Source organism: Peromyscus maniculatus, chromosome 2, assembly GCF_049852395.1.
Source record: "Peromyscus maniculatus bairdii isolate BWxNUB_F1_BW_parent chromosome 2, HU_Pman_BW_mat_3.1, whole genome shotgun sequence".
NCBI lineage: Eukaryota > Metazoa > Chordata > Mammalia > Rodentia > Cricetidae > Peromyscus > Peromyscus maniculatus.
The window spans coordinates 164,694,106-164,709,645 of NC_134853.1; the positions used below are offsets into that span (position 1 = coordinate 164,694,106).

Here is a 15,540-nt window from a genome sequence, read left to right on the forward strand (position 1 = left end):
GGCAGAACTCTGTGAGTTCAAGGCCAGTCTGGTCTATAGAGCGAGTTCTAGGACAGGCTTCAAAGCTACACAGAGAAACCCTGTCTCGAAAAACATAAATAAATAAATAAATAAATAAATAGATAGATAGATAGATAGATAAATAAATAAGCAAGCAATACATTACTGTATATTTATTCAACTGTGATAAATGTACCACTCTAATATAAGAGGTCAATAATAAAATCAGCTGGGTATGGGCACACTGGAACCTTTATTTTCTCGGTTTGGGGAGGGAAGTAAGACTGGTAACTAACTGAGGATGACCTTGAACTCCTGATCGTACTGTCTCACCTTGCAAGTGTGCAGCATCACATCTGGCTTTGAAATAGATTCCCACTATGTAGCCTGGGCTGTATGATTACACACAGACCCACCTGCCTCTGCTGGGATTAAAGGCATACACCACCTGCCTCTGTCCCTCGAGTGCTGGGGCTCCAGGTAGGTACCACCATGCTCTGTTTTGAGATGCTGACAACCGTCCTCTTTTCTGGAACCCTTCCAGGTCATCTCTCCACCGAGGGAGCCAACTGACTAAGCCTGCCTGGTTCCCAGTTGCAAACGTCTACATCGGGCGGTCCTGTCCCCCACAGCTGCAGGGGGAGTGGCAGGGAGCGCTCAGGAGGAAAGGAACAGAGTTCTTCTAAAAAGTAAAGTCTTGAGCTGGGCGTACACCTTTAATCCCAGCACTTGGGAGGCAGAGGCAGATGGATCTCTATGAGTTTTATACCAGCCTGATCTACAAAATGAGTTCCAGGACAGCCAGAGCTATTACACAGAAAAACTCTGTCTTGAAAAAACAAACAAACAAAAAACAAACAAAAAAAAATGAAGTCTCTTTAGAACTTTTTCAAGTTAAATTATTGCCAAGGGAAGGTGCTCAGGACACCTATGTGAAGCCCCAGATGCTACCACAGCTTAGACACTCTATGACAGGAGAAAGAAAAGATAGATTTCAATTCTCAGAAACAAGCACACACTAACATCAAGGTCTGAAAAAAAAAAAAAAAAAAAAAAAAGAATCTAATCTGGGAGGTGATGGCCCACGCCTTTGATCCTAGCACTCAGGAGGCAGAGGCAGGCAGATTTTTGAGTTCAAGGCCAGCTAGGTCTAAAAAGCAGTTTCAGGACTGCCAGGGCTACATAGACAAACCCTGTCTTGAAAAGCCAAACAATAAATTAATTAATTAATTTTTTTTTTAAATTTAAAGGCAGGATCTAGAAGGCCCCAGCATCTATCAACAGCCCTTTACAACCCTGTGTTCCCTGAAGAAGACCCGAAGCGGATCCTGCCAAGGGCAGAGTTCAGATTGCCCAAGTGCTCTTCCCCTAAAGCCACAGCTTTAGCCTGCCGGACCTTATTTGTCGGTTTCCTTGCTTTTTGGAATAATCACAATATTCTCGTAAATCCATCCGGCAGCCTAGGATCCAAGTCCAGGACATTCTGTACAGTGGGGGCCCCGGGGAGGCATCTCCTGAGTGTTCCAAAGGCGGCGCTGAACCCTCCCCGCCACGCCCACTACAGAGGCAGAGGCAGGACAGCCCCAGTGCAGGAGTTTGCAACTGGGAACCCAGCAGGCAGAGTCAATGGGCTCCCCAGCCTGGAAGGGCTCCAGAAAGGAGGACGATCCCCAACACTTCAAAAGAGCATGATGGTACACATCTGGAGCCCCAGCAACTTGGGAGGTAGAAGCAGGTGGGTCTCTGTATTCGTGCCAGCCATGGCTACAGAGTGAGAACCGGTCTCAAACAAACAAAAAATATATAAAAAAGACACAAGTTCAAGGCTAGTCTCAGTTACATGACATGTTTGAGGACACCTGAGCTATGTGAGACCCTATCTCAAAAAATCAAAAACAAACAAAAAAGGTATTGCCAACTCAAGAGGACAAGGACGTGTCCTGAGTGATTCCTGCTTCTCAGCTCTGGGGTAGTGACCAAGAGTCTGCTACAATGATGGCAACATTAAGATAGTGAAAGAAGCCAGGCGGTGGTGGCTTAATCCCAGCACTCGGGAGGCAGAGGCAGGCGGATCTTTATGAGTTCGAGGCCAGCCTGATCTAGAGAGTAAGTTCCAGGAAAGGCGCAAAGCTACACAGAGAAACCCTGTCTCGAAAAACTAAAAAAAAAAAAAAAAATAGAGAAAGAAACCATGAATCCACAGAGACATAAATACACTCACCAGGAAACAAAAGCATGATAGAAAGCAGAACAGGTTATTGACACAGTCTCAAAACCCTCCTTCAACGGTAAAGCCATTATCAGGTGCAGCCTGGCAGATGGACGTTCAAGAGTGTAGAGACCCACAGAGGTTTCCTAGTGAGAACCTACTCGGGGTCTGAGAATCTGAGTTCGCTTTACCCAGCAGAGCTGCATAAGGGAATGACTGGACCAGGGGTGTGGTTACCAGGTGTTTGGAAGGGTTTGCACTTGGCTGTGCAGTGTGCTTTGAGCTAGGTCTTTTGCCCTGCCCCTTGGCATTGTTATAAAAAGCCCTTTTGAGGGGGCAGAAGGAGCCAGTGGATTTTGATCCAAGTCCTCCCGAAGCTATTCTGTGTTTCTGTCTGTCTCCTCTCTGCTATCTTTCTATCTAAAGGGGTTTTTTGTTTTGGTTTGGTTTGTTTTTTCAAGACAAGGTTTCTCTGTGTAGTTTTGGTGGAACTCACTCTGCAGACCAGGCTGGCCTCGAACTCACAGAGATCCGCCTGCCTCTGCCTCCCAAGTGCTGGGATTAAAGGCGTGTGCCACCACTGCCCGGCTTCTCTAAGTTTCTTATTTTATTCTATCTAAGTTTCTCCTCCTCCTAGGAACCCTTTAAAAGGTGGGAGCTGGCCTCCCACGCAAGAATGCTCCAAGCACCAGAAAAGCAACAATGGAAGCCTGGCACAAAGCTCCCCAAAGAGCCAGTGTCAAAGACTGACACTCAAGTCCATTTTCAGTGAAATACTCGACTGAGCCAAGGTCAGGACCACAGGCCGGATCAGCTCATGACTCTACTTGTTGTCAAGGCTGTGATACCAAAGGAAGAGCCTGGGAACTGACCCACATGAGAGGGAACCCCACAGAGCTGCTTACCAATGGCAGCATGGGATCCAAGCCAAAGACATTATTGGGACACATCAAGAAACCCAGTCTGGTCATGTGTGGTGGCACACACCTTTAATCCCAGCACTGGGAGGCAGATGCAGGCAGATCTCTGTGAGTTCAAGACCTGCCTGGTCTACAGAGCAAGTTCCAGGACAGCCAGAGCTACACAGAGAGACACTGTCTCAAAAACCAGGAAAAAAAGAATAAATATCAAACCAACAAGCAAACACAGTCTGGCCTGAGCACTGACTGGTGGTGACAGAACAGGCTGAATTCTCTGATTCTGATGGTCTTATTGCAGTGCTCTGGTTATTATGAAATGCACAGGGAGGTATTCAAAGATGATAAGAAATCGAGCCTGGTAAGATACTCCCAGAACTGTTTTGGAAGAGGTAAGTTCTCCGTACTGTGTTTACAACATCTAGAAATCTGAAATTCCATCAGAGCAAAACAATTTTTTTAGCCTCCATCTTCCTGTGATAACAGCAAGATAGAGCTGGAGAGACGGTGCCATGGTTAAGAGCACTACCGCTCAGCCAGGCATGGTGGCGCACACCTTTAGTCCCGGCTCAGGAGGCATAGGCAGGTGGATGTCTGTGAGTTCAAGGCCAACCTTGTCTACAAGGTGACTTCTGAGATAGCCTGGGATACATAGAGAAACGCTGCCTTTAAAAAAGTAAAAGAACGCCAGGTGGTGGTGGTGGTGGTGGCGGCGGCGGCGGCGGCGGCGGCGGCGCATGCCTTTAATCCCAACACTGGGGAGGCAGAGGCAGGTGGATTTTTGTGAATTCGAGGCCAGCCTGGTCTACAAAGCAAGTTCCAGGACAGCCAGGACTGTTACACAGAGAAACTCTGTCTCGAAAAACAAAAACAAAAACAAAAACAAAAACAAAAAAAAAGGAAAAAGAAAGAAAAAAGAAAAATGACAAAAAAAAAGCACAAACTGTTCTTCAAAAGGACTCTAGCTCAATCCCTAGCACCTGTGTCAAGTGGCTCACAACCACCTGTAACTCCCTGAAAGTAACTGTACTCACACTCACATTCACACACCACACACACACCCATACCTGCCCCCATACACACATCCTTAAGAATAATTTCAAAAAACCGTCAATGAGGACTGAGGGGAAGGACTGATGGACTGAAGGCTGGGGATACGCCCAGCTGAAGAGTGCTCGCCTAGCATGTATGAGGCCATGGGTTCGATCTCCGGCTACGCATCAACTAGGCATGTCAGCAGGATTCCTGTAATCTGAGTACTTCAAAGGCAAGAGTTAGAAGTTCAAGGTCATCTCAGCCGCAGAGCAAGTTTGAGGTCAGCCTAAGCTACAAAAGGCCCTGTCTCAAAATTAATTAATTAAAAATAGAATAAAATGATGGGCTGACTGCCTGGGTACACTCTGGGCTCTGTCGCAGCTGAGGAGGGCTGCTCCTGGCATGTGGCAGGCTGCTAGACATCTTACAGTGCCCAGCTCAAGCTCTCTCTGGTAAACAAGTATCTCCTGACAAACGTCAGCAGTGCTGAGGATGAGACGCCCCGTTCGTGGAAAGCGCGGTGACAGCAACGGCCGATCTCCACCCTATTGTCACCTCCCGTGTGGCCTTTGTCAGCTGACCTCATCTTCCTGGGCCTCACACAGCTCATCTGGGAAACGGAGGCAGTGGTGGGGGGTGCTGAAAAGGCCACTCCAGAAGTAAAATGAGATGATGTCTGGCCTTTGCAAAGGTACCAAGGACACTGGCCGTAATTAATGTCGGAGCCAATTTGGGTGACGGGTGACAGGCACCTGCTTGTACCTGTATAGACCACTGGTCTTATTCCTCTTCTTCCTCCACTAAGGGAATAAGAGTCTCCCTGCAGAGGAGGAGTGAGTGGGGCCTGTCCCCCTGGCTGTCCACTCTAACCAGCTGCCACACTTGTCTGGAGGGTTGGAAGAGCTAGGACAGCCTATGCCCAGACAAAGCCTGTGCTGAAGATGTGCTCAGGACAACAGCAGTGAAGTGAATCAATTCTCCTTTACGACTCACTGCTCCAGGACAGACCCATGCTGCCCAGGCCATGCCCACCCTACCCTGGCCATGCACAGCCTGCTCAGGCCCACACTGCCTGGGTGAATACCCACCCTACCCTGGCCATGCACACCCTACCCTGGCCATTCATACCCTGCTCAGGCCCACACTGCCTGGGTGAATACCCACCCTACCCTGGCCATGCACAGCCTGCTCAGGCCCACACTGCCTGGGTGAATACCCACCCTACCCTGGCCATGCACAGCCTGCTCAGGCCCACACTGCCTGGGTGAATACCCACCCTACCCTGGCCATGCACACCCTGCTCAGACCCACGCTGCCCAGGCCATGCCCACCCTACCCTGGCCATGCACACCCTGCTCAGACCCACGCTGCCCAGGCCATGCCCACCCTACCCTGGCCATGCACAGCCTGCTCAGGCCCACACTGCCCGGGCCATGCCCACCCTTGCCTAGGCTATCTATGGTCACCTGTACCCTGTGTGCTCACCCTGACTTAAACGTCCTCTCATTTCAACCCTTGAGGCCCAGACATCAAGGGACCCACTGGAAGCCAGAGGTCCAGAACCAGGCTCAGACACAACACTGACCCCAGCCTCACTCAGTTGCCTGCAAGCCTAGCCTCTTTAGGTGTTATTTTTGTTTTTTTATCTTTTTTTTTTCTGTCTTCCTCGTTATAACAAAACTGTTCTCACGAATGTTTAGAGAGAGAGAGAGAAAAAAGAACTGACGGCAATGGAAACTCTAATACTAGAAAAATGTCAAGAAAGCAAACACCGGTTTCAATGAGCCGTGCCTCACAGCTCATGGAAACAAGCTTGAAACCATCAAAATACAAAAACCCCCTGACTGGGGAGTGCTGAGGAGGTACGAGCATGTACTTCTGAAACTTCTCCAACTCAAAACCCCCTCTCGGTGGACAGTGTTTTGGTGTGAGTCGGCCCAGCCCCGGAGCCTACCATGGCCACGTCACGTGCCTGTCGTCCTGGCCCAGGCAGCCCTTTGCCCCACCAGATACTCACCCACCTGCTCCATCTTCGGCTGGAAGGTCTGGGCTAGGTAGTCCAGGTGGAACTCTGCAGAGATACCAGGAGTGGGACTTAGGGGGTGAGCAGCAGTACCCTGGGGCAGGCAGGGCAGACACTCAGACCAGGCCGGCATAAAGCAGCCCACCCTCCCCAGGACCCCAAGACACTTACTCTGCTGGATCCGCCTCCTGCAGGCCTTCCAGTAACACAGGAAGAAACAGCTGGAGCCAACCAGCAGCATCACCATGGCCACCCAGAAGAGCATGGGCCCTGCAACACAGTGCCGTCCTGTACTCTGTGGACAGCTAGGAGCCAGGGACCTTCCCTACAGCCGTACAGGACAGCTCTGGGCACAGCCCACTTCCTCCTTCTCCGGGGACATGGGTCCCACTGAGGTGAGCAGTTCTGGACCTTCTCCAAGCTGGACCATCTATCTGATTCAGCCCTTACCTGCCTACCTTCCCTCATCTGGCTCCAGGAAGCTGATCAGCTAACTCGGAAAGCAAGAAAAACAAGCCATTTAGAGGGTAAAAAATGAAGGCACCAAAGAATCATACTGAACCGGGTAAAAGTGGTGCACACCTGTAATCCTAGCAGTAGGGAGGCAAAGGTATGTGAATCTCTGTGAGTCTGAGGTTAGCCTGGTCTACACAGCTAGTTCCAGGCCAGCCAAGGCTACATAGTGAGACCCCATATCAAAATAAAAACAAACAAACAAAAAAGGAGCCAGAGTAAAGAAGGAATTGAACTCCAGAAGGCTGAGAGCCATGGCTAGCTGGGATAGGGAGGGCGGAGGCTGGTTAGGAAAACCCTCTGAGACCGTCAGCTCCTGAAGGCAGGCTCGGCTCCGCTGTGCACAGAGCATGCACACACAGCACGTGTTCTCTCCGTTAAAACAGGGGAGGGCTGGTGGGACGGCTCAGAGGGTAGAGCACTTGCTGCAAGCCTGAGGGCCCGAGTTCAGTATCCAGACAACATGAAGGTGGAGGAGGGAACCCCACAGAAGTGGCCCTCTAACTTGTACGCATACACCGCGGCATGGGCATGCACACACTCACACACCACACACATAAATGAATGGGTTCTTTTTCAAAGCCAAAGGAGGGAACTGAAGCTTGTCCAAAGTCAACTTGAGAGTCACCACCCAGGCCAGGCCAGGCTAGGTGACTTCAGTATCCCACATCCTTTTACACAATAACAAGGATCAAACACAACCTAATACACACGAGGCCAGCGCTCTCTACCCCTGAACCTAGCCTAGACCATGCCAGTGCCCTTACACAGCCTGCTCTGGGATCTTAATTATTCAATTGCTAGTTGGGTACAGGTCTCGGGAGTTACTGCTCAAGTATCCTTTGTGTGACATTGGGCCAAGATCTGGGTAGCCTCAAACAACTTGCTGTGTAGCCAAGGATGATAGGGATCTCAGGATCACCTACCTCCACCTCCTCGGTGCTGGGATTACAGGTGTGTACTACCACACCCGGTTTATGTGGCTCTGAGGACGGTGCCCAGGCCCTCTGGCAAGCTAGGCAGGCACTCTGCCAACTAAGCCTCAGCCCCAACCCTCAAACTTTTCTATGACACACTGAGAACTGTTAACTTGAGAACTATCGCCATCTTGTGTCCGCAACTAGTACTGCTAGTCCTAAAACCAATTGCCTGGTGTTAACCTCATTCGCATGGACAGCAGCTGCCTCTATCCAGCTCCGGTAATATGCTTACCATACATGTGCTATATGCTGACAACCCTGGGTGCCTACTCGCTTTCCATTTTACATCTGAGGAAACGGAGGATGAAAAGAATTAAGCTCCTAATCATTCAGTAACTCGTTCAATAACTTCTTTTTAAATAGGGTTTCATGTGGCCCAGGCTGACCTTGAACTGTCTACATGGCGGAAGGTGACCTTTAACAACTATTTTTTTTCTTGAGACAGGATCTATGTACACCTGCTATACTATGTATACCTACTACACTACTGTGCTCAGCACTGGGATTATGGACATACAGAACTAAGCCCCATGTATACCCTGGTAGAGATCAGGCTACTATGTAGCCCTGGCTGACCTGGAACTCAACATGTAGTACAGGCTGGCTCTGAACTCAGAGAGATCTGCCTGCCTCTGCCACCTGAAGTGCTGGAATTAAAAGCATGTACCACCATACTTAGAGGTTTTTGTTTGGTTTTAAAGAATTTTCCGTGTGTGTGTGTGTGTGTGTGTGTGTGTGTGTGTGTGTGTGTGTGTTAGGTTAGGTGTGTGAAATTAGTTCTCTCCTTCCACCTCTACATAATTTCTGGGAACCAAACTCAGGTCCTTGAGTCCTTGGGCAGGGCAGATGGCAAGGGAGCCATGTCACTGGCCCGACCTTGAACTTCTCCTACCTCCATCTCTCGGCACTGGGGTTACAGACGTGCACTACTGTGCTTAGCACTGGGTTACAGACGCACACTACCACACTCAGCACTGGGTTACAGACACACAGCACTAAGTCTCATGTATACCCTGGTAGGGATCAAACCCAGGGTCTTGGGCATTCTAGATAAATACTCAGCCAACTGAGTCACACACACCCCCTAGCAACTATACTTTGGGTAGCAATTACAGGTCATGAGTATGAAGTCATGGAAAGAAGGTCCTGTCCCAAGAATGAAATAGTATTAGGAAGTGACAGAGCCTCATCTCTAGAAGCCAGAAAGCTGGGGTCAATCTCTACTCCCATATCATACTTCGGGCCACAGCCCTGGAAGGAATCCCCACCCCAGCTCTGCCACTGGCTTTGGACAGTGAGCAATCAATACCTGGATCCAGAAACGGTGTTCCTGTGGACAAGGGAGAGGTAGGCTGCATCCTACTGCTGGTCTGGGCATCTCCCAGGAGGCTCTGGGTAGAGGCGGTACTGTACCAAAGGAAACCCAGAACAGGGTGACAAACACAATTCCATGCAAAAGGGGGGTGTGTCTAATGAAGGGTGATTCTTCCTCTAGAGAGGTAAAGAGAGCCTGGGAACCCAGAACATCGGGGGCAGGGATTAAGTTTCTAGACTTTCTGGCTTTACAATCCTGTCATCATAGAGACAGACACACAGTCATGCCCCACTCCCAACCCCACCTGACACCCCTGCACCTCAGGTTACCCCGGGCATCGCCTGAGCACACTAGGGGCCATTCCATCCTGCCTACGGGAGGGGTTAGGAGTCACCTGGCAGGCTCCTCGCTGTTTCCTGAGGTGCTGAAGTCAGGGAGGGTCCCTGGAGGTGGCAGCTCCAAGGTCATATTCGTCTCTGCATTATCTATAGGGATGATGACATATTAGAATCAGTGCCAGAGACTTTCAATCTCCAGGAAAGACTTGACCAGCATGCAGTGGGAGGCAGTGAGAGGTAGTAGGAGGCAGTGAGAGGCAGTGGGAGTCAGCTGGAAGCATTAGGAGGCAGTGAGAGGTAGTAGGAAGCAGTGGGAAGCATTAGGAAGCAGTGGGAGGCAGTAGGAAGCGTTAGGAGGCAGTGGGGGGCAGTGGGAAGCATTAGGAAGCAGTGGGAGGCAGTGGGAAGCGTTAGGAGGCAGTGGGGGGCAGTGGGAAGCATTAGGACGCAGTGGGAGGCAGTGGGAAGCATTAGGAGGCAGTGAAAGGCAGTGGGAGGCAGCGGGAGGCAGTGAGTGGTAGTCCTCTGTAACACACAAATCTTGGCTACAGCTGGCAAAGGCCATCAGGATTGTGTTCTAAAAAATCAAATTGGAGAGGCTGCGATTGCATGGGAATGTTGCCCAGCAGCTTCTGCTTTTATTTAAAAGAAGCCTAAGGGCCAGAGAGATGGCTCAGCAGGTAAAGGTGCTTCCTGCCAAGCACAGCAGATCTAAGATCGTGCTCCTGGGAGGCAGCGGAGCTTCAGAAGATGGAGCCCAGTGGAAGGGAGAAAGGTCCTTAGAGGTACGTTCATGAAAGAGACCCTGCCTCTCCTCTCCCTCTCTCTGTGCTTCCTGGCTGCCATGAGGTGAACAGCTTTTGTGGAGATGAGCTGCCTCAGGCCCAAGCAGCTATAGACCAAAATCTCCCCAACTGAGAGCTAGAAAGAACCCCTTCCCCTTATAAAGTTGGTCAGATACGGTATTCTTGTTACACAGATGGAAAGCACGTTATGAGTTACTGCATCAAAAAAAAAAAAATCAACTGACTTTTGCATTGGCCATAAGAAATTACAGGTTGTTGTTTGGTTGGTTGGTTACCTGGGGAGGTGGGTGAGTGGATGAGTCTCACTATGTAGACCAGGCTGGTCTCAAACTCACTATGTAGACCAGGCTGGTCTCGAACTCACTGAGATCCACTTGTGTCTGCTCCCTAAGTGCTGGGATTAAAGGCGTGCACCATCAGACCTGGTAAAGTTACAGGTTTGTTTTTTAAAGATTTTTAACCCTAAAAAAACAAACAAACAAACCAGCCAGGCAGGGTACACCTTTAATTAAGAAAATGTCCCACAGGCTTGCTTGTTCACAGGCCAATCTGGTGGGGGCATTTTCTCAATTGAAGTGCCCTCTTTTCAGATGAATCTAGCTTATAACAAGTTGATTTAAAAAAAAAAAACTAACAGAGGGGCTGGAGAGATGGCTCAGAGGTTAAGAGCATCGACTGCTCTTCCAGAGGTCCTGAGTTCAATTCCCAGGACCTACACAGTGGCTCACAACCATATGTAATGAGATCTGGTACCCCCTTCTGTATACATAATAAATAAATCTTTTTTTTTTTTTTTTTTTGGTTTTTCGAGACAGGGTTTCTCTGTGTAGATTTGCGCCTTTCCTGGAACTCACTTGGTAGCCCAGGCTGGCCTCGAACTCACAGAGATCCTCCTGCCTCTGCCTCCCAAGTGCTGGGATTAAAGGCGTGCACCACCACCGCCCGGCTAATAATCTTTTTTTTTTTTTTTAAGAAAAGATTTCTTTAAAAAACAAAAACAAAACTGAGACACCTGGGTTACATAATGAATTTTGAGCCAGCCAGCACGAGATAGCAAGCCATCTCTCAAAAAAACAAAGACAAAATAAGATCAAAACCACCAACGACAAAGGCACCATAAGAACTAACATTTCCCTCAAAGGCCAAGAGGGTGCTCTGAGCACAGCCACAGAGGAAGGCCTGAAGCCGGACTCAAGGGCCGTCCTACAGCTGAAAGGCAAACAAGTCTGAGGACCCAAGTTCACTGCCAGCAGACAGATACAAAGCCAGGCATGGTGGAGCGCACTTGTAACCTCAGTGCCGGGGAGGAAAAGACAGGTGGGTCCTGAGGACTCACTGGCCAGTCAGCCTAGGCCAACGGGAGGTCCTGTCTCAAAAAACAAGACGATGGCTCCTACAGACTCTCAAGGTTGACCTCTGACCTCCGTGTGGGCAGGCATGAGCACCTGTACACACATACACAGATTTATTACTCACTAGTCACCTGGAGCCCCAGGTTGGAAACATCCCCAAAAGCCACACGAATGAGCCATCATGGTGAATCCGTACAGCGCACGCTGTTCAGTTTCTCAGAGGCGGGAGCAGCAGCAGGCTCCTCCATCATGGGAGCCATGAGCAGGACATTTAGGGGCCACAGGCAGAGGTCACCTGTTCTATCACAAGCACCCTGAGTACAGGGCAGGGACACCCAGCACCTGTCCCAGACCCGGGGAATGAAATAGGTTTTGCAGGACCTCTGACCTCAGGAGCTGTGTCCTAGAGATGTTCTTGTGTTCCCAGTGGGCACCTCGGTCCCCTCATCAGACAGCACCACCCTGGGAGATTGCCACAGCTTCGAGTAGACAGTACCTGGGTCTGGGTTGGGCTCGCTTGCCTGGGAAGAGGGAGACTCTGGAACATGGGACAGTTCAGCAGCATCTTCCTGCGCAAGGCGGGTGCTCCTCTTACCGTCTGTGGGTGGGGACTTCAGAGTGGGCGTGGCCTGAGGAGTGGCGTGGCTGGAGAAGAAGCCAGACATAGGTCTGATGACTCCACAAGCCACAGAGGTATGGGCTTGGGGGTTAGTGTCTGTGGAGAAAGGCTCCTGCCTCAGCACCCACGGGCCCTGCTATGAGCGCCTGAGGGCAAGAGCTGTGTTCACTAGGCCTCCTGGGTCTCTCATGTACAACAGGCAGGGCTGGACACACAGCAGCGTCTCCAGTGACTGGTGAGCTTGGCAGTGAACCACCCTGGAGCCCTGTCAGCCTGGGCTGACCCCACCCATGCACCCTATGTGTCCCCGAGACAGAGTTGTCCATCCAAAGGTCGTCTGGAAGGGGACAGAAGGGAGGCCAGGAGTCACCTAGTAAGCGTCTTGCAGTCATCTGGATTGGAGCAATCAGGGCCAGATCCTGGGGATGGAAACTCACAGACGGTGTCTTCCTCTGCTGTGCCTGCAATGGGGACCACAGTGGCTTCAGAACAGACACCGAGGAACCCAGAGTCCCCAGGAGCAGAGCTAAGTCATAGATGAGGTACTGGGCAAACACAGCGGCCATTCAGAGATGGCGGCTTTCCTAGCATCTGCTCGCTCTAGAGTGAGGAGACCCTATCCCTCCGCTTGGGTTGGTCAGGGGGCAGACCTATGGTTGCTGGTTACTTACCGGTTCACAGACAAAACAACACAGACGTAAGTGAGAAGTGGGAAAAGACAGAGTCCCTGGCTTCAGCCGTACCTCAAGCCACTCAGCACCATTCTCCATACTTTCATTATAGGTACCCCAAAGCTGGAAATTTTATTTGAGAACCAAGGAGTCCCAAGAACAGAATGTAAAGTAATGCGCACACGCAAGCGCGCGCACACACACACACACACACACACACACACACACATATACACATGCCCCTGAGCTTGTCCTCCACCTCTGCCATACCCTTACTAGTCAAGTGATCATAACACAAGCCTCACCAGGCTGCTGTTTACAAAAACAACAGCCTGTAAATGAGTCTGTCATACTATGCAGTAAACAGTAAGTGCTCAACAAACAGCATGTCCTTTTCCACACCTCAACTCCGATCTCATCGCTGAGAAACGGACCCACATGGGTTAGAAGAAGCCCGATGGCTTCAGTGGAGGTGACCAGAGCAAGGTCAGCAGTGGGTTGACGTTGACAAAGCTCAGCAGAGCGCACCCTGTCATGACCGGAAGTGGACGTTCTCTGTGTTCTTGGGCTACTCAACTGCCACCTCTGGGTGTCAGACACCCAGTTACAGAAAGGGACTGATGGAGTCTGCTTTGCAAACACTGTATACTTGTGGAGAAAGTCTATAATAGCTTTGAGTAGATGGTCTGCTGCAGTTTTGAAGCCAGCCTCGCTACCATAGTGACATCCTGGGATACAGAACAAGATCCGATCTCAAAAAGCCATCACCTAACAACATAATGATCTATGCCAGTCAGTAATCGATATAAATATAATGAGATACATTATATTCTTCCTTACATATTAGGTCTTTGAAACCCACTGAAATACACTGAACATCTCAACCTACACCAGCCACAATTTTTTTCAAGACGGGATGTCTTTGTGTAGCCTTGGCTGTAGCTCTGTAGACCAGGCTGGCCTTGAACTCACAGAAATCCACCAGCCAATGCCTCCAGAATGCTGGGACTAAAGGAGTGCTCCATCACCTGGCTCCACCAGCCACTTTTAAGTATTCCTTGTCACGTGTGATCAAAGACAAGCGCTTCAGAGACAGGCCTCTGTCGCCCCCATGTGGCAGTCTCAGGAACACTACTCGGAGAGCCTGGCTCTGCCTGCGGGAAGACCAGAACCTGCCTGACAGGCTAAGCAGAACCTATTTTTCAAAAATAAAATAAAATAAATAGTTTCTGAGCTGGAAAAGCTCCAGAAGCCTCTAAGTCACAGCTCCTCATCACATGGGTGGGGAGAAAGAGCGGAAGAAACCAGCCCCACCCACAGGTGCAAAGCTTTGCTAAAGCCCAGTCCGAGGCCCAGCTGAGCATTTTCCCTCAGGCTCCCGGCTCTGCTTGCAGACAGTGGGATCTGTGTGTCCCTCAGTACCGAGCATTCCGTGATGCAGCCAGTCAGAGAGAGCCCACAAAGCCAGGAACCAGAAATGCCAAGGACACCGGTTACCGAAAAAGGCCTGCCCCACAGGGCCTGCAGTTTCAGCCCTTACCATCAGTTCGCTGTGTTGTTGTGGTGCCCTTTTTGCTCGGCCCCCCCACCCCCACCCCGTGTCTCCCTTCTAAAGAGCACACCACCACCCCAATCTTGAGAACAGAGTCTCACTATGTAGCCTAGGCTGGCCCCCTAAGCAGCACTTTTAATGGCAACCAGAGAGGATCCGTGATCCTTATCCCTTCATTGACCATGAGCCCCTCCTTCAAATCATCAAGAAATTAGAAACTTGGAGGTGGTAAGGCCTGAGGTCACAAGGCAAAAAGGTTTTCTCAGCCTTGAATCTGGTAGCCAGTGTCTCCCACCCAATGCCTGATTCTGAGGCAGGGAAGCCAGCTCTATTAGTCAGGGAACTCCCAAGGCAGACACACTTGAGGCTTCCTATTTATTGTTTGTGGGCCACCAGAGAATCCTCCCCGACACCAAGCTTCAGGCTTGGGCCTCAGCCAGCTGAGTACCTCTGATGGGATACAGATGTGAGCAGCAGAACCCCTGGGTGCTGGGCACATCACAGTGCTTTGGAGGAGCTTTGACCTGTCTGGCCCACGGTGGGGGAGGGGAGCACTGGGGGGGGCTGTGGCAGGTACAGCAGCAGTTGCACCTGGGCTAGAGAGAGATGGGGACACTCACCTGGGAACTTGACCACCTTCCCCCCAGGGCAGCGGGAGTGTGCCACACAGCGGGCGCAGGAATTGATAGCTGGTGTTTTGCAGTACATGCCAGGCTGGCACTCGCAGAGGCGGGAAGAGTTGCTGGAGCATGGAGCCTTCTCCACGAGACCTGAGGGACACAGGGAGGGCCATGGAAGGGAGGAGGGAGGAACACAGGGACAGTCCAGGAGGATGGTGAGATGCCACATGACCCTCTGCACCTCTCCTCAGATCTCCTGATCTGTGTGAGAGGGCAGTGGGAGGGTGGCCTTCGCCTCTAGCCCATACCCCTCACTCTACTACAGAGGTTACAAACAGTGGGGCTGAAGAGATGGCTTTAGTGGGTAAAGGGCTTGCTCTTCGAGCATAAGGTCCCAAGTTCAGATCCCCAGAACCCATGTGAGAAACTGAACTGAGCAGGGCCCCACATGTCTGTTGCAGACACAGGGCTCCTGGGGCGGGCTGGCTAGCCCATGTAAGTGAATCAGTGAGCTCCAGTGAGAGTCTCTGTCTCAAAAAATAAGTTGGAGAGTGATTGAGGAGGACAGCTGACGTCAGCCTCTGGCCTCC

At 50.7% G+C, this 15,540-nt stretch overlaps 1 protein-coding gene across 2 annotated transcripts in view; it reads right to left on the reverse strand.

Moving 5' to 3' along the window:
- Nucleotides 1-15,540, reverse strand: part of Tnfrsf8 (TNF receptor superfamily member 8) — a 48,780-nt gene that overhangs the window by 12,396 nt on the left and 20,844 nt on the right. For both annotated transcript variants that reach the window (XM_006989046.4, XM_042272534.2), the window contains exons 4-10: nt 14,951-15,100; nt 12,478-12,568; nt 11,985-12,133; nt 9,387-9,477; nt 8,987-9,084; nt 6,356-6,454; nt 6,179-6,232 (exon numbers count right to left, since the gene is read on the reverse strand). In XM_006989046.4, the coding sequence (XP_006989108.3) occupies nt 6,179-6,232; nt 6,356-6,454; nt 8,987-9,084; nt 9,387-9,477; nt 11,985-12,133; nt 12,478-12,568; nt 14,951-15,100 (732 nt within the window). The remainder of the gene's footprint in view (nt 1-6,178; nt 6,233-6,355; nt 6,455-8,986; nt 9,085-9,386; nt 9,478-11,984; nt 12,134-12,477; nt 12,569-14,950; nt 15,101-15,540) is intronic.